Raw genomic sequence first — 25,282 nt, 5'->3', positions numbered from 1 at the left:
ATAAATATAAAACATTTTGTTACATATATAAAACATTAACATGCTACTATCTATGTAATATGTTTTATATATATGAAGATTATATATATATATATGAAAGCATATATTAAACCCTTACTATATGTCAAGTACCTGGCTAATTACTGAAGATAAAAAGAAAGGCAAAAATACAGTCCTTGACATTCAAAGACCTCAAATTCTAATGGCAACTTTCCAGGACTTCCATATAAGTTTAGTTCCTATCTTCTTTATCTTATGTTTCTATAGGGCAAGGACCATAGGATACCATCATGGGAAATATGACCCCACAAAAGTTCTCTTCTAGGAAATTTTTCCTGACTCATCCTTTTCAATTTCACAGATATATTCCTGAATAAGGGATTATACTTCAAGTTTTTTTTTTCCCTAAATATAGTTTTAAGAGGTTGAATTCATCCTTCTTGTAGTCTGAAAGCTATTTCAATCCATAAACATGTCAAGAAATGACATCCTTTCTTTTTTTGGTTCTAAAGATTCAAAGCACTAAGCTGCTTCATGCTTAAGTAGTAGCTTTTTTAATGTCTTAAAGGAATTAGTAGGATCTAAGAAGTTCCCTTTGGTAAGGGAAATGGAATCTCTTCTCATCTTCCTACTTTTCTGCTTCCTATTCTTTTTTTTTGGTACTTCCATCAATGGCCCATGTCCTGGTTGTTTTAAACACTCTTTCATGATGTATTAATTTGGAATTCCACTGCCTTTCCCCTCTTCTCCCAGAATCTGTTCTTCCCGTTGGAACAGTGAACATTCACTAGTACAAAACCTGCTGTCACTTTCTGATAAAAACTGGGAGCCAAAAGCCTCTCTCCACTGAAAGCTTTTGTCTCTAAAAGTCAGTCTACAACATATTCACATGGCACATCATCCCCATGGTATTTATTTTGTCTTTCTCAACCCGGAGTAAGCTTAATCCTAATTGACGTCTGTACCTCTGAAAACAGAATTCAGTATTGTAAAAGTAGCCAAAATATACCCATGTTGCTATTCAAGAGAATGACTAAGAGCCTACAAATAGAACATTTTTGGCCTTGAAGAACGTCTGAGCACACAGACCAACAAGAGCTTGATATGTGGTTATTGCAGGTGGCTTTTAGATATTGACGTCCAAAAATATAGATGCAGAGAACAGCAAGTCTCCCTCCGAACTCCTGAGAATTTCTATTCTTATTTGATTCCTTGCAGGACTCTTGGCCAAAGACTTTGCATTCTAAAAGTCCAGCCCCCACCACCACACCACCGTGACCATGGCAGAAGACGCGGATATGCGTAATGAGCTGGAAGAGATGCAGCGACGGGCTGACCAGCTGGCAGATGAGGTGACCATGAGGGGAGGACCTGGGAGGTTGGGAGGCCATGGGAGTTTGCAGGGACTCTCAATTAGAGAGTAAAGGTTAATTTGGTTTTACATATTATAAGTCAAAAGACTTCTGAGGACCTCATTGAATTGCCTATAAAACATGGCCAGTAATAGGGGGATGGCTTAGCCCAAACATATTATATAATATGCTGCAAAAATTAAAGGTACTAAAGAAAGAACATAACTGTGGATAAATTTCACAGCCACTCTAATTCAATAAAGGCTTATTAATAGTAGTCTTTCCCCTCTTAATATTATACACATGCAGAGATAGCTTTTCCTCTATGCCATTTATTTAGAATATGTTCCTTTTGGTTTTTATTGTAAGATGTCCATAAGATTTTGGCTCTAAGGATTTGTAGTAGGATTTCTAGGACTCTCATAAAACCCTAGATAGCATTCATCCTAAATCATGAAAGATGATGTTTAATTGTCCAGAATCCAATATCCCCTAGACAAAGATGCCAAATTACTTCTCTGTGTATGGATGAGACTTTTCATCCATCATGTATAGTAATTATCTTTTTTCAGATGATTTTTGCCTTTGATATCAGGATTGCTTTCATTTAGATCTTAAGGAGACAAGCTATAATTTAATTGCCCTGGAGAACCTTATAATTTGGTAAGCCTGATAGCAAAGAGAGATTGAAAGAAAAGAAACTGTTTCAGTAGAAAGTGTCACAATTTTAAAGGTTGTTGGTTTTTTCATTAGAGAGGAAGAGAGGGGGAGGGGAAGTTTGCAGCCTCTTTCAGTATGAGAAACTCACTTCAACTTCAAATTTTTCTTGGATCTTCCCTCTTTAAAATAGTTAAATTCTAAGTATTTATTGATTGGAAATAAATATAATAGTAGGCTATTATGAATTCAGTAATATTCTTCAATGATTTTGTATTTTGCTAATTGCATTTATATATATTTGAAAATATTAATATTTTATATTTAAATTGTATTTGATTATTGAGTATTAATTTGAGCACTGAGTATATACATTTGAAGAATGATTTTATATATATGTATATATATAAAATGTACATACATACACATATACATGTATAGGGCATTTGTTGTTCTTCCAGAAGGTTGTCTTGGTTGACTCCCAGTCCCCTTAACCTTTTCCAAATTCCTTACACCAACTTCAACTGGGATCTGCAGCCCACAGATAAGTAGCCACTAGAATATACCAAGAAAGAGTTGGCTTAGAATATCTAAACCAATGAAGACATATAAGATTGTTTCCTTTTTTAAAAAAAGTCCTCTAACCACAACCAGCACCGAAGAATGTATTATATGGGAGGAAAGCATAATATTGGGAAACCTCAGATCCTGTCAGTTTCTACCTAGCTACAGTGGGCCTGGTTGGTGGATGGAAAAAGATCATAAGTGAGAGTAGGTATCTATTTTCATTTCTGCAATTCTCTGCATCCTATTTATATGGAAAATGGTAGTACAATTAATTTTTTTATATTATATATGTAAGTATATATATAAAACATATTATATATGTAAGTATATATATATATGTACATATACATCATTTTTATATAATGCATATATTTGTGTTTGTATTTGAGGGATCCATTTCCCAAATTCCTTTTTTTGTTTTGTTTTATTTGGGGTTCTTTATTATTGTTTGTTTTTGAGGCAGTGGAGATTAAGCCATTTCATAAATTCCTTGCCATGTGCCACTGGCCTAAAAGTCATCCTGGTTGTAAAAAAAAGACATGGAAAAAGATGGGGCTGGATGGCAATCCATACATAAGTATCTTCATGGACACTGAGACAGGTTTATTAAATGATGTAAGAACTAAGGAAAGAGGGGAAAATATTTCATTTTGGGGTAAAGTTGTGTTTCTTTTTTAAAATGTCTATGATTTGTATAAATTCTGACATCACCTGAGGCTGAAATATTGTGAGTTTGACTAAAATGTTTATATTTCTCTTTTCAGTCTCTGGAAAGCACCCGCCGTATGCTACAGCTTGTTGAAGAGGTAAGGAGTGATTATCTTTTAAAATGGAGAGCCATATTTTCCTATTACTTTTATTTACTATATTCCCTGACCTTATATCCTTTAACCACCAATACAGGAAAACATAGCTTACCTTATAGGCTGCACAAATTGAAAGAGATACTGTATTTACATCAATTTTCCACATCAATATGCAAGCCTCTGTGTCAAATAAATTTCTCTCATAAGTAACACCTTCTAAGATAGCAAGCATAGAAGGTCATTATGGCAAACTGAAGTTTTTATAATAATTTATAAAGGCAGAATGTCATTGTTTAAACTGAAATGAATCTAATAGCCAGAAGGTTACAAAAACCCTTATAGTTTTTTTATATTAATATTCAGTCATATATCTCTGCACTTGGACTTGCTACTACAGTTGTAGTCCTGCAGGCATATTGCTGTATTTTGTAGTTTATCCAAATTTTAATAACAATGACATCCCTTTACTCGGTTGAAGTTTCTGATATTTCAAAATTCTTAGCACCTAGTTTAAAATACTTCATCTTAGGCCTCTATCAAGATGGCAAAATGAGTCAGCAATACAGAGCTTTGCAGAAGGCTTTGCTTTTTACTTCTGAGCCAATGCTCAATTTGAAATAACACAGGAAGGGAAAGAAGGATGGCAACCATAAGGTTTGTATGAAGCCAGCAAGGTGGGGGAGGTACTTGAAAAGCAGTTTATTTTTAAAATGGCAATTTAAGACTATAGTTTAGGATAAAAGCAATCAATGAATCCCTACAAGCCCAACACTGCAAAAGGCACAAGATGGAGATAGAACAAAAAGAGGAAGACAGGAAATTAGCGTTTTGTGTTCTCCACTAAAATATGCATACATATTTAACTTAAAGCAGGGATCTTAATCTTTCTTGGTCTCTTTCAGCAGTCTGCTAAAGATAATGGCTCCTTCTCCAAACAATATTTTTAAATTCATAAAATAATTTACATAGATGTCGAAGGAAATCAAATATTTAAAGCATTTATCAAAATACTTTTTGAAATAATATCATAAAAACTAGAATAGGAAATCTACTTTAGTTTGGTAATGTTTTAGAACCATAACCAAAAGACACCTATTTTAAATATGTCAACCAGAGGAAGGCACTTAGATGTGTGATTCTGACTCATTCCCCTCAAACAGATTCTTATAAAACCATTCATGATTGGACTCAATATCACTAACAATGTCATATACATATATATATATAAAACTTTTTACAAAATTGATCTGTAAAATTAGTGCCTTGGAGAATTCAGAAATAAAGTGATTTCATTATTTTGTGTTTACTTGATACACTTCCCGTAGGTCACAGATTTCAAACTCATCTTTTATTGTCCCTTCTGTTATAGCCACATGAATTAAATTTTCATAATATCTAAATGCAGTCATTGCCTAACTCACCAGTGGGCACTTGGGTTTATGCAGCTTTTCAAGATTAGAAAAAAGAATGAAGAAAAGGACAGAAAGTACATCATGAAAATAATTCTGAACTATTGCCTTTCTTTGCCTTTGGGCTGTTGACACTTCCTCAAGTCTTCACAAACTGCTAGAAGTACCACTTAATCTGGAATAAATAACTATATAAACTGATTTTGTCTGGAAAAATTCCATAAGCTAAATTGAAATGAAATTCTTTAATTCAACATTTATTTCTCTTGGTGTGCTTTTTGATCAAGCATAAAGACATATTTCAATTTGGAAGGTGCCCTGTTTGATATAATCAACAGGAAGAAGTTAATAATCTTTTGTACATTTTTAAATTATGGACATGACTTTCTTAACAGTAGAGCTATTCATACTTGTTTCCTGAATAGTTAATTTGTGGTTTGGGTTAAATACCTTTCATTTCCATATCAATCCCTATGAAAACATTGCTCTACTTTTCATTTAGAAAGAAAATGATCATTAAAAAATTAGCCACAAGATCCAGTGTTGTTTTTACTAGCTCCACAGTCAGAAGATCTGGCTTCAAATCCTTCTTCTAATACTTCTTACATGTCATATCTTGGACAAGTCCCCAGACCTCCATGAACTCAGAAGAAAACCTCAGTTTTATCCATAAAAGAGGGGTTAGAATAAATCGTCTCTGGGTTTCCATCTATCTCCAATCTATGAAGACATGATGTTTATCAATTTAATACAATTCAACCAATGTGTATTAAATGTCTGTTTCATCCAAAGCTGTGTGGACCCAGGAGACATGAAGACAAAAATCAGTCTTTGGCTTTAAGAAGTTATTAATTCTATTAATATATTAGATATTACATGCATTGAAAATTAAGAACTCCTGAGTATTGAAGCATTATTATTTTGCTCATGAAGTCAAAGGATCAATGTAATTTTATGTAACTGAAATTGAAATGATTTCTCATTTTGATGTAGTTTCAAAGACAGGAAACATTACTAAACTTTTGAAAATCTCTGACTATGAAGAATAGCACTTTAACTAGCGTAAGACTATATGAATTTTGCAAGTAATGTGCAGTTACCAATCTATTCTAGAGAATAATGGTCTGTTTCAATTTCAGTGTTTCAAGAACTACACAAAAATCCTGTATGACTAAAATCAAGATGAGCCAGACACATTGAATGTGTAATGGGGGACAGAAAGTTAAAAATTAAATACTACTTCCTTCCAACTCTATAATCAGAACAGGTCTTGTATGGTAAGGGATTTTAGGAGACCTGTGAAATTGGGCATTGCTGATTGTCAAAAACAGATGTACAATATTGACCTGCTTGAAAGCCACTTGAAAGCCAGATCATAAGCAAAGCTACATGGAATTCTATAGGAGCTATTTTAACTGAACCCCACTATAGCAATCACCCCCACTATAGAGAGCAGTGATCGAGAGCTTTTTGGAATTTTGTTGTGTTCCCAGTTATTTTACCAATGTCTGCATGTAAAAGGGTATCCACCAATCTGAAATTATGTCTATTTGACATCAAACATAAAGAATGGAAATATATAGCGAAAGTCATTCTTTTCAAATCCAAGATATTTTGGCATCTGGAGGCAAGGCAGTCAGGTGAGCTCTTGGATCATTAGAATTTCCTAGACTCTAGGCTCTAGACCCTAGACTCTAGGCAAAATATTCTGGGTAGACAAAAGATGAACCAAAACTTTTTGCAAATCATTTTGTGAATCATAAGTATGTGTTCCCAGTTCACCTTCCAAAGGGCAGTCTCCTATCGCCATATCTCTGCTTTAAATAAAATCCCTTCCCTAGAAGACAACAAAAGGAAGCCAAAGAGTGAAAAAAGCAAGAAACTAAAGTCACTCTCTCCCACCAAAGTCATTCTCTCCCAATCGTAACTATTAGAATTCTTCTGAGGCAAGGGCGGGATGAGAGAGGGCAGCTAGATGATATGGTGAATAGAGTATTAGAGTCACGAAAACTGGTGTTCAAATATGGCCTCAGACACTAGCCAACCAAGTCATTTAACAATGTTCGCTTTAATTTCCTTATTTGTAAAAGGAGTTAGATAAGGAAATGGCAAGCCTCTCTAGTGTCTTTGCTAAAACAAAAAAAATAGGGTCACAAAGAATCAGACACAATTGAACGACAAAATTATTTTCTCCAGACAGCAAGTAATAGATTTCTGTAATACTTTTCATGCTTTCTCCCTTCCTGTATTATTTCTTCTTCTTTTCCTCTTCCTCATTGTCTACTCTCTCCCCTCTTTTCAAAAAAATTAAATTGAAAGAGATTTCTATTGCACTTTTTGGGGTATGGTAAGGAAAACAAAGTCTTGAATCATTAAAAGAGAATTGAGGCTAAGAAGGAGCCAAAATCAGTGCATTGAAGTATACCAAGATACCCTCTATATTTGCTTTTTAAGTCAGTACTTTCTGAATTCACATTTTATATTTGTTCCATTCCTGCTCTCATTTGATCTTTGTTTTATCCAAAAACTCTATGACCCAATAAGGAAAGCATTACTATTTCCATTTGATAAATGGGAGTGGGGAACAGAAGGTGACCAAGCCCAGTGTTTGGTGATTGCCTAAGACTACACAGACAGAAAATTGCAGGAAAAACTAGAACCAAAGACTAATAACTTTTCACTATAGGTTCTTGCAATAGCATCCAAGAACTCTAATATAAATATAGTAGAAACTTTCATAACACAGTTTTTCTCTTATGTCTAAGTTTGAGTTCATAGAATTTTCAAATTACTTTTTGAGCCAGCTCTTTATAATATGATCCTAGCTGTTTCTACTCTTAGCATAGACAACTGAAGATGGAGGAAAGTAGCACACATTTCTTCCCTAATAAGAAAGATATTGCAAGATGATCAGGATATCTGGGGATGATGGATTTTCAGCTATGAGGAAAACTGAAATAAAGAAAATTATTAAATTCTCATCAAGTGGAGTTGAAAAGGGAAGAGATTATGTAATCATAAAAACAAGCAACAACATCTTGGAACAGGTCAAGACTTTAGGAGTCAGAGTTTAATGTGATGTCCAACATCACAGTGAGAATCCCAGTTTCCTGACTCTTCTCTCATATGCAGAAATCCCAAAAGACAAGGAAGATAAATATAGAATATAAAAACTCATAGCAAATTTTTAGGTGAACATTGGAAACATCCTGTTAATGAGGATCCATCATGTTTCAGCTATACATTAATCACAATAATCCTGGAGGGGTAAATAGTACAAGTACTGTATCCTCATTTTATGATAAGGCTCACAGACTTTTGATTGGACAAGAACCTAGAAGGAAATGAATATGAAAATGAAATATTCAAAGCAATATAGTTCAGTCCTGAGTTATGTCGGCCAAAGCCTAGCCACCACCTAATTATTTGATATTTCATACTTACATACCAGTCAACACAAACATCAACTACACAAAAAGTGTGGCTTGGCTATGGGTAAGGTATAATATTTCTCATTCACTCTTTCCATAAACCATTGTTTTCTAAAACATAAATAGACATAACCTTATTGAAGTTTTTTTTTTAATTTCTGAGGGAAAATAAATGATCTGATATTAACCCCTATTCAAATCTCTTTATTAAAAATACATCCTTTAAAGATATATTCAAAATATGATTATGAAGGGTCTATGACTACTAAAAATTATCCTAGTGTCTTCCTTGATCCAGTTCATCCCCCCAAAATTCTTTTAAGTCATTCCTTTTTTCATTGTTAATTATCTAGAAGAATAAACCATTCTGATAGAAAATAGCTAGAGTCTTGAGATTTGACAATCTTTAAGAAGAAGGGTAGCTGGCATCCTTGCTTATTTCTCCCCTTTCCAAGAAATTATATTATTTAGTTTCTTTGATTGAAATGTAGTTACACAGAAGAAATTTTTTAAAAGAAAGGATTATTCTAAAGTTGGTATACAAATTTTTTCTCCTACCTGATTACTATGCAAGACTTTAATTGCACTTGAAAAGAATACTTGTTTCTCATTTAGCAAGAGCTTTTTCTATTCTTCATTACCAAGAAAAAATTTACAGTGAATTTTTTATACAATTCATATGGTATCTATTTTTCTGGGATCTTCCCTGAGTCCCTTAATGTTTTGCCACATTTTCTCTGTTTTTCTTTTGTCCCACTCTATTTCCATGTGTAGGGCTAATTGTTCCCTTATTAATTTCTCTTTTCTCTCTCTTTTTCAATGTACCTTGCATTGTTGGAATGTAGAGTAAAGATGCTGGTATCAGGACTTTGGTTATGTTGGATGAACAAGGAGGTAAGTTAATTTTTCTTCAGTAAACGTGATTTATTCCTTCAGTGAAACATATTTATTATTTCTACATATAGTCAGTTTAATTATCAAGATTTAAATTTATATATTTGAGTGCCTTGGAGTACTCTAGCTCCTTCATTGTCTTGCCTTCTTTATTCTGTTGCATAGCCTGGTTAAAACAAACATATATTGTGATCTTCTTAATATTTGATTGACTACTATATTAGTGAGAAATATTCAGTGAAGCTGTAGCATTTTTTAACATATTAGCTAAAATCATAACTAATATTTTAATACAATATGAAATTCTCTTCTATCTTACCCTTTGCCATTAAGTACCTCACATAATCTTTGTAGTATAGTATATTATGTATATGTAATATAAATTACTGTTTATATTTTTCTATCATACCAACTCAGTTCATGGAAAATTTGATTAAAATCTAATGGTGGCTGCATCTCAATAAATAGGAAACTATTTCTGGAAGCCATCTATTTAACCCTTTACATCCCTTAATAGGATACAATCAAAAATGGAAATAGATACAGCATTTTACAATGAGTCTTGTAAAACATTCTGCCATATTTTTAATCACAGTAATAACAACTATTGAAATCATTTAACTTTAATGATGTCAAGTCACAAAATAAACATTGTTGCTCTTTGAATATAGTGGTATAGGTGTTACAAAATGAGAAGGGGAACACTGAAATTCTAGAATTCCTTCTTTTCCCACTAATTTTTGGACTCAATTCACCTATTCATGCACTAATGTTCTAAAGAACTACAGTCATAAGGCTTTAGATATTAGAGAAAATACCACCAAAGAAGCAGAACTATAGGCTTCATTTTCTCCTACTTTCACATGAAAGATATCTCTTAACTAAAGAGATATCTTAACTATTATTTTAAGTTTAAGCATTAGGAAATTATTCAGGTTTCTGTAAGATTTCCAAAAACTATGTCAAGATATCTTTATCAGATTTCATTTAGTCCTACAATGCAGTCTGCTGAGTTTTCTTAATATTATATGAAATGCCTCTCAAAGGCTACTTTTCATCTCAAATACTCCTAGGAATAGTTTTCTAGGAAGTAAAAGGACATAAATCTATGGGGGGAAATCAAGATATATGTAATAAAAATGGAACTGAGCATAATGTTCAATAAGAATTTAAGTGGAAGACAATGGGATTTTAATCATATTATTCCCATGAAGATCTAAAAAGATGAAATATTCTAACAAAATATAAAGAAACACATGATCTATGAATGATTTCCTAGAGCATGTTATACTCTATAACATATTTCCATTCTTCAAGTATCACTAACTTTATCAAAGTTAGTACTTCTACCAAAGCTGTTTGTTATCCATTTATTTTAGCTAGTTTTTTAGTTTTTGGAACTAAACTAGTGACAAATCTCTTCTCACTTACCTAGATTAGTATTGGGAAAAGAGGCATGAAGTCCATCACCTAACTCATAGCACAGTGACTTGTATTTGTCATATACATGCATTAATAAATGCATGTTAAATTTTCACTGAACTGTCATGCTCAAAATCTTTCCAGAAAAGCAGAACTTACAAAAGGCATGTTCTTTACTCTTGCTTTCAAAGAATGCAGGATAACTTTCATACCATTGCAACAGAGTAAAATATATATTTAGGGATATATAAACATGGACATATATATATATACATATAAATCTATACAACATAATTCAACAAGCACCTTCAAGATTTCTTCTTACCATTCCTTCTTCTTACCATTAACCTCAGAAATTTACATCTTGGTATGCAACAATAAGTAATAGATTCCAAAACTAGATCTCTCATTTAAAATGATATATAATTAGTAGATTGCTGCAGACAAATATCACAAAAACCTCCTAGAACTCATACTGGTCAGGCCATAAGTGAGTCAATTTATCTCTTTTTTAATGATGGGTTAGGATTATTTTTAAAATGATAAATCAGTAAAAGTGACAATTGTATGGGATGATTTTATAATTACTGTAACATGTTAAATGTAGTTTAATTATGCTTTTGCCATATTCAGAGCTTCTAGTTTAGACATGTAACTTTTTCAAAATGTTTCTATAACTTTTTTTATTTAACAATTGCAGCATCTAAGACGGGGAAATATATTTGAATATATGGCATTATTAATTATTTCTATATAGAGGCAGGAGTAAACTGGTTTCAGAAAGTACTGCAATCATCATTCTGGATCAGACTGATCAAAGTGATCCAGCTTCAGGGCAGCCCAAGCCTGAGACTTTGCCATGGAATTTCGATTTCTACAACTAATGTGTCTTTAGGATCATGAAATAGATTTTGGGAAACTGCTAATAATGCAATGGTTATTTAACCTCTCCAGCTCCACAGTTCCTTTAGCTTTTTTTGCTGTTTCATTATTTATTTGCTTTGATGTCACAGATAATAGTTGCCAGAAACAATCCTTCCAACTAATGCCAAATTAAGCAATGAATAAAACGTTTTGTCATTATCAAGATGAAGATTTTGTGATCATTGTCAAGTGAAGTGGCAGAACAGGGCTGTAGCTTAGTGACTTAAAAGAGCTTTGGTAACAATATGAAGGCAGGAGGGAGGAAAGTGGTTTTCTTTTAGCAAAACCCATTCAACATCATTAGAGCCTTTTTATTGACCTTTATGTATCACAGACTTCATCAAATGAAAAATGCAATAGTTCAAATTTTAGTTCTAGGCTCTTTAGCAAAGCTGTTTTCCCTGTTCTAGTCTTCCCCCACAAAAACTTTCACTATGCATCTTAGAAGTTCTCAACTACTTCAGGACATTCAGAAGCCTAGAACCCTGTTAATTTTATCAAATCTCCCAGAAGAGTAAAAGAATTAGAAAAAGTAGGATATTAATATATCATTCCATGAGCCTTAGCTAAAGGGAATAAATAGCAAAAATAGCACATGATCTTTTAAGCTATTAAAAATGTACTTCACAGTCACAGATGACTATTATTAGGATTCCTTTCATACTTCATGAAACATTGCTGTTGTTTATTAAAAGGAAAATATAAAAGTCCACTTCTTATATATTCTGACCTAATTAAAACCAACCATTTCTGCTTAATTTCCCTCTTTGGTAGATACAGATGTTTTCATATCAGAAACCCAGTTGATTGAACAGGCATAAAAATGTTAAATGTGAGCAAACTGAAAGAGAATTTTGAAATTTCTTTTGAAAAATAAAGAAAATGAAGGGATGCTGCAAGATTTGTTTGATTGTACAAGACACTGATTGCCTAAGGCTGTTGTGAAGGAATATATGCTGTAACTATTAGAATCACTAAATTGAATCACTGTAATCTTTAGAATATAGTGGCAACTGTGTTCTTGCTACTATGTGACAAATGCTGTGCATGCCATTTGCATCTGGATATTCCATTGGTTTTGCAATCAGTTCAGAAAGTATTCACAGTAGGTAGATCCATAATTAGAGTCAAATGGGCTTGAGGAATCTTATTCAATCAATCAACAAACATCTATTAAGCACTTAACTATGTGCCAATTACTATGCTATACACTGGGGATACAAATACTCAGAATGAAACCCTCCTTACTCTTAAGAAGCTTATATTAGAAAAAGAACTCTCATTCTTGCATTCTTTTTTTTAAAGGATGAATATTATTTCTCAGGGAAACAAACCATTAAAAGAACTTTTTCTTCTATGAGCTGGAATATTCCTTTGGAAAACCAAGAAATGGTGAAAGGTTTAGTTCAAAGATATGACTCCCCTAAGAAGGAATTACTCATCATTTGAGAAATTAAAGTTGACACTAGTCTTTGAGTAATGAGAGATTTCCCCCAAAGGTTGACTTTCTAATGGGATATTCTGGCTTATACAAAAGAAAGACCATTCAGGAATTTCTTTGAATATTGAAATATATTTACATATCTCAGCATTTTATGGAAATTATATGTTTTGAATCTGAAAAAAACAACACTGTGAAATAGATAATACAGATATCGTTAACCCTGTTCATAGTCATACAATTAGTATCAATCAGAAGCAAGTTTTGGATAAAGAGCTTCCTGTGTCTCTCCACTAGACCTCTGTTAATCTTAGCTGTACACAATAATCAATCAGCAAATATTTATTAGACCCAACACTGTGTTAAGTTCTGGTGATACAAATATAAAGAATGAAACAGTTTTTAGCCCTGAAAAGTTTATATTCTAAGAAGAGCATATAGACATTTCCAAAAATGAATATGAGATAATCTCAGAGGAAGTAAGAAAGCACTATCAGCTGGCGGTAAATAGGGGGAATCAGTAAAGGCTTCATGAAGAAAGTAAAACTTAAACAGAACCTAGAACAATAATGTATTTCAATGACAAATAAAAATTATCATGGATTATTCATGCTATGCCTGGTTTTTTTAATAGTCTAGATAACAGAGCTGACATAATGAAATTTACAATTCAATATAAAGATATATTTAATAGATACTCAATTTTATACAGAAATTTTCCAAAACAATTTTAATAAAAGAGCCTTAATCAGTTCAAAATATATTTTATACTCCTAAAAGGTTTTTTAAAAATGAAAATAGGGTTGTTTTAAAAAACAGAATAAAATAAATTTAATGGTAATGACTCCATTTTAACTTATAGTTATTGTTACTAGTTATTATTAGTTGTTTGAATTTTGCTCTTCAATTGGCAATGGCTACTCATATTTTCACTTAAAGGTTATTTTTTTGTTTGTTTTTTCTCTCATTTAAACCATTCATCTTAAACATTTAAAGGTACTGCTGGGTAGGAAATCATTATTGAAAGCTACTGTGGAGAGAACGTTTTTCTTAATTCAAGTATTTATTTATAATATGAATAACTTATATCTGATTTACCCAGTTCCTAAATTAAGATAGAGAATTTTCTTAAAGTGGGTTACAGCTGTTCTACCCAAAAATTTCATTAAGATTTCATTCAACTTGAGAAGTATGAACTGACCAGATCCTAGACACACAGGACTGTAGACCAAAATAGAATTGACTGTCTCTGGTCTCAAATAGCTTACTTCTGTTATAGAATTAACATTACACTATTAGGTATTTCTATCAGCACTCTTCCTGGGATACTAATAGAAAACCCAGAAAATATGCTTTCACTATTCAGATGAATAAAAAATTTGATAAAAGAGGCCTGAGAAGTAGAATTCTATTATTCATTTTAGAATGTATCTTTCAATTATATATTAATATACCTAAATTATACAAAACCAGGAATTGTAGAATTTACTTTTCCAGTCACCACTTTGGTTCCAGAAATCATTCCAGCTTAATTATTGTTAGCAGCTACCATCTTATAATTTCACTTGAAATGTTTTTAAATTATTATTTATGGCCTTGGGCTTTCAATGTGTTTGTTTATTCATTTTATTCTAATCATGCCTATTACTCAAAGTCCTATGCATGCATGCATCAAAATGTAAATTAAAGGAAGTGATGGAACATAATTAGGTTTTGCAATTAGACAATTAGATTACATTGCTATTCTCTTTTAATCACCTTAAAAATGATCTTAAAATCCTTCCTATGTACCTGCTATTTCCTCGTTTTGGTAGTGCAGTTTTAATTAGTGTTACCTTCCTGATTTTTTTAATCTTAAAAATAAGAACTGTGGTTCTTCTTATAGCAGTCAATTCCTAACATGAAGACAGTATGTCAGCTTTGCCTACAGTAAAGAAAGTATGTGATGATTCACAGCTCTTCCCCAAAAGATCAATATTTTCATTCATTCTCACCACATTCCCTGGGGTAGGTATCCAGTGTTGCCTCCATTTTAGAGATGGGGAAACCAAAAAGCTGAGGAGTTAAATGGCCTCCAAAGATCTCCCATCGAGTAAATAATGAAACCAAATTAAAATCCAAATATTTTGGCACTTAAAATTTCACTAATGTTGTTTTCTGTGCTACTTTTATAATTTAAGCTAAGTATTCTGACCCAAAGATTGTGTCACAGAGACATGTATTCATCTCTTAGGTCAGCAAGGTCAGTGGATAGATAGATACCAAAAGAGGGACAGTTAGGAGTCAGTTATCACTGTAATATTATTCCCCAAAGCAAGTCAGTTCCATTTTTTGTCATTGCCTGGCTGAAGGCGATCATCATCATAACGATTTTTTAAAAAGTATTCCAAGTTTAAAGGACAATTTTCCTCTACTAACTGTTCAATTGAAATGCATGAAGAATAATGCCTTATTTCTCTTTCTTTTGGATGTCACTAGTATCTGAATAAGTGAATGTACTGCCCTGTTTTTTTAGGCATCCTGAATTAAACAGGCTACCTAATGCCATCTCATCATGTTTGAATTAAGAGCTATTGTAAACATCATTTTTGGCTTTTTTCCTTCACTCCACATCAGCACAGGGCATCTTCAGCACTCAACCTGCATACCTTCTGCCAGCAATGCATCCACTCAAACAATGCATCATCAATTTCTTTCTCTCTCTTACTCTCTCTTTCTGTCTCAAATTCCGTTCTACATAGTCATTTCTCATGTTCTGTTGGAGATCAAAAAAAAAAAAAATTCATTCCACCCTGTCATCCCTTTGTCCTGACCAGAACAACTCGATCGTGTTGAAGAAGGCATGAACCATATCAACCAAGACATGAAGGAGGCCGAGAAAAATTTAAAAGATTTAGGGAAATGCTGTGGCCTTTTCATATGTCCTTGTAACAAGTAGGTACTGGGTACCGGCTCTGCTCTGTGGTGTCCAGTTTTCTTTTTCTTTTTTCTGTCAAAGTGAATGTCTGAAGTTTTGTCTTTTTTTTCTTTGTCCTTTTTCATCCGCTTCATTCTGTGGGGATAAAATACTTGTGTTTAATCAGAACAACTGGAACGCATCGAGGAGGGAATGGACCAAATCAATAAGGACATGAAAGAAGCAGAAAAGAATTTGACGGACCTAGGAAAATTCTGTGGGCTTTGTGTGTGTCCCTGTAACAAGTAGGTGCTGCCTGCCTGCCTGAAGCTTTGAGCTCCAAGGCCATCTCCGAGCCTTGTCAAGCTCATCCCTGCTGGGCACTTGGGCAGGATGAGCATGTAGCATGCAGAGGAGATCAGTTCGGGTTCCAATGCATTCATCTCATAGTGTAGACAATTCCATGGGAGTTATTGTAGATGCATCTAAAAAAATCAGGCATACTGCAGTGAAAGCTTCACTGTCCACACCTCTTCTTGGTAAACGTTTCAACATTTTCCAAAAAGTGTACCCCAGTACAGAACCCTTTCCAAAAAGTTGTCAAGTAATAGGATTTCTCACATCACTTTCCCCAACCCTAGAAACTGAAATTTTATGTCCAGAAAAAAAAGCTAGGAGGAAGTTTGAGAGATAAGAAACATAAAAGCCAGGGACCAGTTTTTGAAAGTAGATGCAGATAATTTGGCCCCACTCTTTTATAACATAAGGTTGAACATTACTATTAACTCTCTTTTTCCATTTCTGGACATATTTCAATACCTTTGAAAGACATGACCTGGATCGAGGATATAGAGATTCAATGTAGGAGTACTTATCGATCCTTTAAGGAGTGACTAGACTTTACCCAAATTGATTGTATCCCTCATTCTTCCTCATTAGATACCCAGTACACTGGCTGAAATGTTGAAATGTGTAGATTTTGCATGTACGGCATCACAAAACATGAAATGGTTCTCAAGATTCTTCCAAGCTTGTTTTGAGTACAGCAGAAAATGTGACATGTGGTTGTAACAGTTTGCAACAGAGAAAATACAAGGGGTAGTGCAGGTTTCTTGAAGATAATCTCATCTGTCTGACAGGGAGATCAAATGCATGAAATGATTTTAAAACATGCATTTGGAAATTATGCCAGCTCTAAGGTCTCCCCTCACCCCTCCCAACTTCCTATTTTAAGAAATCCTTTTTATCCTAACGCTTCATAATCCCCTCTTTTAAAATGATATTTGATTTGCTTCCTATCCATTTCATATAATCATCACATCCTTTAAAGTTAAAACTTTCAGCCTGATTAAAAATGCTCCATTTCTGTTTGGGAGGGGAAGAGGATCACATATTGATATATTCAAATGAAACCTTCTGCTTTTAGAGCATGATCTACAATAAAATTTGATTAACTGGAACTTATCTAACTATAGCCCTTAAAATTAATCACAAATTTTCCTCTTTTCCAATATTAAGAAAAAGAAACTTTAAATCACCATTTTTTTTCATGGTTCCTACCTTGAGGGAAAAAAAAAGTCTTTGGCACTATGGTTCTAGAATTAGTATATGTCCTCTTATACTTCCTACATATACTATGCAGTGAGAAGTTCGCTAAACAAACCCAGATATACATACAGCAAGTTCTTCAACCAACAATAAAAAATTTTATGTTCATTAGTCAGAAGTGGTTCACCTAGGCAGACAACCTAATGAATTTAGCATAGATTTTAAACAGGAAAGGAAACAATAAAATAATTTTTTCTACTACTTAATTAACCAGGAAATTTGGTTACCCAGTTTACCCTATTTCATCATTCCCGTTAATCATAGTCTTATTGTAGATCATTTTCAGCAGCAATTTTCCTCACAGATTCTAACAGTTGGCTTCATAAAGAATTTCCACAAATGGCATTCTTCCTCCTCAAAAGTATCCCTAGGGAGGTTTGAGGAAATCCCTACTGAAAAAGAGCACCCACTTGATGTTAAAATGTCTTTTACTGAATTCACTTATTAATAAGCAATAATTAGATCATCCACAAAGGCCCAAATTAAACTGTAAAGCTGGACTTAAATGTCCCCTACAATTTTTAGACGAAGCTTTGAAAACCATGTGTCACAATTCAGTGTGTGGTAGTGCACCTGGAATTCAGAGGGCATCTTCCTGTCATAGCATGTTTTTGAGGACTCAAGTCAATGCCTATCAGTAAGTGTGAATGTATGTGCAGCATTTTGGGTAGCAGTAGTTTGCCTTCTTTTAGAAACGCATTCTTTCCCACTCACCCCCACCCCCAAGTTGCCAAAGATGGTATATAAAACATCTTACATAGCAGAAAACATTATAAAGTCCTTGGGATTTCACACAATCTGACGCAGGCAGGGGGTTAAAAATATAACAGCCCCCAAGGCAAGTGGCTAAGTTCTCTTAAACTCATTTTTTTCTTTTTTTTTCTTTCTTTCTTTCTTTTTTTTTTTTTGACATTGTCATATTGCGTGAAAGCAATTAACCTTTGCCTGCAGTAAATTCAGACAGCTATGGGAACTTTGGAATTGCACATGCCTGACTAAATATGGATGAAGGGAGTCTCTGATGTGTTTATTGGAGCAGTTTTTCAATTTGTCTCCAAATGTGCTCAGCCTCCAAGCTGGAGATATCAGAGTCATTTCTGTATGATGAAGGGAAAAAGCAGTCAATTTCAGCGTTTTCATTGAAAACAGTCCTATCCAATTCAACAAGCACTGATTAAGTACCAAGATAAACTACAATTTGCGAGTATGATTCCTATATTCTGGAATCAATCAAAGGAAGTTCTATAACTCTTATTCCAAAAAGCTCATGCTTTCTTCTATGCAAAGAACTTTAAAACATCTTTGATTGCTTTAATTAAAAGATTCCCCACCCAAAATATGCTGCACATGTGTCTATGAGCCCTGCAGGTATGCCTGGATTTTAAATTTCTCTCCAAGGCAGTTCAGTGAAAAATGGCTCCTTCAGGCCAGTCACTCCCCACAGACTAGTTGGAAGTACCAGGGCTTCAACACTCTCTACCCTAGCCCCTAGTCCAAAGAAGAGGACATTTGACCTACGTTTGGTTCTTTGGGAAGGCTATTACTACTGGTGCATTTCGGGAATGGTCAACTCCAAGAGCAGTTCGTGCTTAGTGAGAATGCTTCACTCTCTATTCATGCCTGTAGCTGGTGCATGAAGAAGATGTAGAGGACTTTCCCTTTCTGATGCTAGATTGCTTGTATTTTTTTCTTTTTCTCCTGCGCTCATTTCACTATGCCTCTTTTACTTTTTGTCTCTGTGGACAAAGGTTTGTACATCAACTCTCGATGTATGGTTACTGTATTGAAGTACCGATATATTATCCTAGAAAACTACTGAAATTGCCCTAAGTAGAATTTGTCAAGGCCATCGCCCCAGCCAGCCTCCAATGCTGTGTCTTTTATGCCTCATTGGAAATGTCAGTGGCTTACGTGTCCCTGATACCGCACGTATTTGTGGAAAACAGGGAATCTCTGTATGACGCTGTGTTAAAACTTAGCTAAATCCGTTTTGCTCAATGATAGTGTGTTGCTGTGATGTGATGTACACACTATACTTGGCAGTCTTGTTTCATGTCTGTCTGCCAGTATGTTTTTTGTGTGTGTTTTGTGTCTCAAAATATAATCGTGTCACTGAAATAAAAGTAAATGTCCTCCAGCTACCTTTTTGCTTCTGTCAAATCCCACCAGCTAATCCAAAAACTTCCCTTTTGGGCAATGTTACAGACTTGACAACTGCAATTGAATCCATTGGAAATGAGTCATTGAGTAGTCTGGTCATGGTGGCAGCCAAACATTTGAGTCAGGTTTATGATATATCGGTATACTCTTAATGCCCCTACTGGAAACTCATTTGCTTGGTTCAGTTCTTAGCTTGAAGAAATAGATTGTAGCTCAGCAGCTCCTCCCCAGTGCACTGTTACTCACCCTCTTTTTTGCATAGGCTTAAGTCAAGTGATGCTTACAAAAAAGCCTGGGGCAATAATCAAGATGGAGTTGTTGCCAGCCAACCTGCTCGTGTGGTGGATGAACGAGAGCAGATGGCCATCAGTGGTGGTTTTATCCGCAGGTGAGCTCCGTCGGGTTTAGAGTGGTTAGAAGGAGTGCCCTATTGTCAGGAGATGCCGTGTCCTTCCTCCCTGTTCCAGATGTATTTTCATGAGTTTTATGTGATGTTTTAGTGGAATCCAGAGAATGCCAAAAAGACTGTGGCTTGGCTTCCTATCAACTAACCTTCTCTTTTAGTTCAGGCAAGCAAACACTGACTACAGTGTCTATAAACAGCAACAGGTATAGATACGGGATGATGCTGAGACATTGAGTTTACAAAGGCAGTCGCCAACAGCTGGCCCTAAGACAAGCCCATACAGAACTCGGCTGTTTGGAGACTGAAGGACCTGGACTAATAATAAGTAAATATTCTTCAGGTAATGAACTCATCCCTTTTTACATGATGTTGCACAAGGATGCTCGAAGGTAATTAAGGTTGCTTACTTCACAGATATCAATATCCAGGACATTGCTAGCTCTTATAAAACAATTCAACTCAGCATTCCCCTAAGCATGCAAAATGTGCAAACATGTACAAAGTATGCAAAACATAGAATGTGCTCTTCTTGTCTAAAGGATGTATTTTCAGTTATTCCTTTAGAAGTCAGAGGTAATAGTCACTATCATGACTGGCTATGTTCCCCAACATGGGATAACTTCATGGTACAATTATAGTTTGATTTTGGCATGGGTGGTTGGAAGTATAACTGAGCACCTTCAGTTTGCAAATAATCCATTTGGATGGTAATTAGCACAGTATAAAAAGATGTTAAGGTGGTCACCTCCAATAATAATTTCTCTGCTTTATTTGTGGAAAATTGCCCATATACAAATACTTGCTCTAAATAGTTGCAACTGCTAAATCACTGAATTATCCTAACTGTGCTGTGAAGACTTCTACTAACCAGGGAATTTTGAAGCAGGTGTATTTATTTTATTTCACAAATTAGACTATTTATCTTTCTTAGTCATTAAAAAGTGAAAAGAAAGCAATATCTTTGTTAATTTACACATTTTTCCTTTCTATTTCCTACCCACAAAACATACACACACATACACACAGAAATGTACACACACATGCAGGTGCACAAATACACATACAAATATATTGTCTGACTGGATTCTTCTCCATAATAAATCATCTTCAGATTATATAAAGAGAGGAACAAATGTAATTTGCTTTAAGCCACTACTCCCACCAGTGTTTCCCCTAAGGAAAGGTCTATCATTATTATTGCTTCTCCCATTCCTTTCCGTCCCAAGAGAAAAAGAAGCTTACTGGTGTAATTCTTTAACTTAACCCAATGGGTTTAGTTTCCAGCTAACAAACACATAGGAAGGTAAATACAGAGTTTTTACTCAGTATCATTCTCCTTTTCTTCAATAGAGTCTTTCCAACTGCAGCTGAATTTTCTTAGTAAAATGATTACATTCTGGAAAGTGGAAAAGACCATTGTGCAGCCTGGGATGGCTGATGGTTCTCAGATAAAAAGATTCATCCCTTTTAAAATATCATCAATAAAAACAAAAATATCTGCTACATCATAATACTTTGATTATTTTCTCCCCTATATTGAATAGAAGTCCTCCAAAGCAGAGATATTCAGTGGCCTCTAGGTATTTCTCAGATCAGCTCTGGATCCTAGATATCCAGAGTATTTCCATTCAGGTTTCCTCAAAAGAATTGTTTCTTTGGTCACAGGGTAACAAATGATGCTCGAGAAAATGAAATGGATGAAAATCTGGAGCAGGTGAGCGGAATTATTGGAAATCTCCGTCATATGGCCCTGGACATGGGTAATGAGATTGACACACAAAATCGCCAGATTGACAGGATCATGGAGAAGGTAAGGAAAACATACATGTGGCTTCTAATAAGTATTGTACTTTTCCCCTTTAGGCCAGACTGTTAAGCACGGCAAGATGGGGCTCAGTAGTAGAAATGAGAAAAGAAGTATTAAAAATGATCTTTGATAATTTTGCATCAGAGAGGACTAGATCTCTGTTTCCTAGGTAGTGGTACATTTCTCAAAGATTAGTTACACTTTTTATAACTACTGATAATTGCTGTAATTTTTTTCCTTATAGTTCCCCCTAAAAATAGATTATAATCTTTTGAAATTTCTAAGGAAATGACCATTTTATAGGTTTAATTCCAATGAAATTGTAATCTCATTTGTTAGAATTCTGTGATGTATGTCTAATATGAAATCCCTAGAAGATATTAAAGTTTTTATTTCTCTGTGATTTTTTAAAAGATGATTATTCAGTTTAGAGCCATAGAAAAATCTGCTTTTTTAATCTTTTGACTCACAGAACTAAATTTCATTTTATTAGTACCCAGGAAATTGCTACTGATGTTAAAGAGGAATTAAATACACAAATTTGTATATATGCAAATTTTACATATATATGTATGTAGTCTAAAAATTCTAAGAATTAATAACTTTTCAATTAAATAAAGTAATCCTGATAACAGAATCTGACAGGGGTGGGGGAAAAACCTCACTTTTAATATTATTTATTAGAAAATGGTCTTTCCTCTCCTTACTTGATCAATTGCTTCCTCTCCATTGAATATTGGGAATGAATAGAATCAAGCAAATAGATTCTAGAGTGAATTCTTTTCTGGAACAGGTTAGAATAAATTAGCTCTGAGGTCCCTTCCAAATGTGAAATTCTGTGTGTGTAGAGCTAACAGAGCAAACAAAAACATCAAGTAGGAGTTAAAATAAGATTTGCCATATTTAAACTTTATTCAACTTTATTGAGCAGCAAAGTGACAGCGAACAGGGACGATTCATCTTCCTGAATTCAAATCTAGCTTCAAACATTTACTAGCTGTATGACTGTGGGCAAGTCATTTAATACTATTTATCTCATTCTCTTCATCTATCAAATGAGCTGGAGAAGAAAATGGCAAATCATTCCAGTATCTTTGCCAAGAAAAGCCCAATTGGAATCATGAAGAATTCAGATACAATTAAAAAGTCAAGTCAATAGAACTATAATCTTGAAGGCAATGCCAGAGGAATATCAAAGATCCTCAAAGCGACTTAAATAATTAAAATGTTGATTTGTTATCTGAGTTTGATTCAAAAAGAGAAAAATATCTAAATACTCTGTGATTCCTCCAAAACAAACTAAAAAAAAAGCAACCCAAAGTGATTATTATATTAGGGCTAAAGACACCCCTCCTCTTCTCTCTTTTTTCCAGGCTGATTCCAACAAAACCAGGATTGATGAAGCCAACCAACGTGCAACAAAGATGCTGGGCAGTGGTTAAATGCCAACAAATGTGTTTTCGTCTCCATGCTGTCAAGAAAGATGGCATTGTCATGCTTTTCTCATGGTATTTCCCTACTAGGTTTGCACACATGCACATATCAGTCCCCATTGTAATTGTTGTTCTGTGTAGTCTGTCCTTTTCTTTTCTGGTTACCTTTCTTTCCCAAGGTTGTATATAGTGATAACTTGATGGCTCTGGCTCACTTTGATGTGTTCTGTTTTATTTTTCTTCTCCTCAATGATGTTTGCTGAATGACAACAATGTAGGAATGCTTAAATGTGCTGTTGAACCTTTAAATATGCAGTATTGTTCTCGTAAAACTGTGACCTTCCACAGAGCTACTGCCATGCGCCTTCCTTTAGGTGTCATGCTCTTAAGCACTTAAAATTTGCTGTCCTTGGTTCTTCATGGCTGTCATCTGTCGTTATGATTTCATGATTAGACAAATGTGGAATTATATTAACAGGCATTGCACTAAAAGTGATGTGATTTATGCATTTATGCATGAGAAATAAATAGATTCTTAGGCTCCTACTTAAACAAGACCTTTCCACGGCAGTAGCACATTGACAACGAGAAACACACATACACACAATAACATAAAAGCATGCTCAGTATTGAGACACTGTTGGGATTATGTTATACCAGCAAGACTGCAATAGTGGCACTTTCTTCTGTCAATAGAGTTGTTAGCCATAATCATTCTTTTTTAATTAAAAAAAAAAAAAGATGGATTTGACACTCGCCATTTAATCATTGCCAGCAAAATAAGCGTTTGGCTGAAAATATGTCAAATGGGTGTAATATAGGAATTATCTGCTGCTTTTGAAGACTATCTTTTGGAGGAAATGACTACACTATGAAACAGTGCAGAAGTGTAATTTTTATAAGGCTGTATCTTATTAGTCGCTATTCCCCATGTGGTTTGTTATTGGTACAGTTCTCTGTTGCTTATCTAGAGCTATGCACACCAAATCTCTGAAATGTTTAGTAGCTAATAAAGAAAAATTTAAAAATAATATAAATGAATGAAATATAGATAAACTGTGAGATAAATATCATTACAGCATGTAATATTAAATTCCTCTTGTCTCTTGTCAGTTTGTGACGTGATTGACATTTTGTAGCTAGTTGAAAATTATTAAAAATTATAGACCCCAGATGCTCTGTTTTGTCTTTCTTGGTTGACCTGCACATCAAAGACATCTTATTTTCCATTCACATGAGAGGAAGGAGAAGAACTTTACTATAAAATATTTTGTTCACTTGCTTTCTCTTTCTGACCCTGCCTTTCAGTTTATCACTCTACAGTCTCCCCTCCCAAATAAAGCAAAAACAAAAGAAAAACCCTCCTAATGAAAACAGAAGAAAAGCAGGGAGAGAGCACCATAGCCCCCAGATGGGGTCTTAAATTCAGAACTCCAGCTCTACCATCCACTTTGTGCTGATCCACCATCCACTTGCAGGGTGACCAGCCCCACCACATGCATGTCTCTCTGCTTTCCCCGCTCTGGTACTGTGAGACAGTCTCTGGCCACTATATATCACCCATTCTCTCCTGTCTCTGTCTCCCTCCAACCCCAACCCTAAGAGTGTTCTTCTCATTCAGGTCAGTCTCCTGTAGCTGGCCCACTCCTGTGTGTTCCTTTTCCTTCCCTCACTTTTCTGTTCCTGGCCCCCACATGTCCTTCAAACATGTGCAGCCCTCTGTCTACATGGGCTCATGGTCTCCTTCCTCCTTTCTTCCCTTCCCCCTTTCTTCAGGCAAATTCACATTCTGTAAAAATTACTTTTCAAAGAGATCTGCTCAATGGTCCGCTTATGTAAAGTAAGAACTGTCTGTATTGGCTTAAGGAAAAAATGCAATTCTCCATCCATGGAAGCGATTTAAATACATAATTTGCATTCTCATGCCATGAATGCATCTATATGGATTCTTATATGCCAAAGATCAAATCTTTCTCTTTAATCTCTCCCAACTAAAAGATGCTAAACCCCATTGCAGTCATAACCCATAATCCATTACCCATAACCCATAACTCATAATATTAGTATCA

At 34.5% G+C, this 25,282-nt stretch overlaps 1 protein-coding gene across 2 annotated transcripts in view; it reads left to right on the top strand.

The window, feature by feature from the left end:
- The window catches only part of SNAP25 (synaptosome associated protein 25), an 84,615-nt gene extending 60,230 nt beyond the window's left edge, over positions 1-24,385 (top strand). The window contains exons 2-8 of one of the 2 annotated variants that reach the window (XM_051975920.1): positions 1,219-1,352; positions 3,341-3,382; positions 9,068-9,116; positions 15,720-15,837; positions 19,830-19,955; positions 21,639-21,783; positions 23,154-24,385. In XM_051975920.1, the coding sequence (XP_051831880.1) occupies positions 1,281-1,352; positions 3,341-3,382; positions 9,068-9,116; positions 15,720-15,837; positions 19,830-19,955; positions 21,639-21,783; positions 23,154-23,222 (621 nt within the window). In that variant the 5' untranslated portion in view covers positions 1,219-1,280 and the 3' untranslated portion in view covers positions 23,223-24,385. Of the gene's footprint in view, positions 1-1,218; positions 1,353-3,340; positions 3,383-9,067; positions 9,117-15,719; positions 15,838-15,986; positions 16,105-19,829; positions 19,956-21,638; positions 21,784-23,153 lie in introns of both variants that reach the window. The other variant, XM_051975919.1, reaches the window with a different exon arrangement.
- The last annotated feature ends 897 nt before the right edge of the window (positions 24,386-25,282 follow it).

This window comes from Antechinus flavipes, chromosome 2 (assembly GCF_016432865.1).
Source record: "Antechinus flavipes isolate AdamAnt ecotype Samford, QLD, Australia chromosome 2, AdamAnt_v2, whole genome shotgun sequence".
NCBI classification, from domain to species: domain Eukaryota; kingdom Metazoa; phylum Chordata; class Mammalia; order Dasyuromorphia; family Dasyuridae; genus Antechinus; species Antechinus flavipes.
The sequence above is the reverse complement of the archived record's forward strand: the minus strand, read 5'-3'. Positions and strand labels throughout refer to the sequence as shown.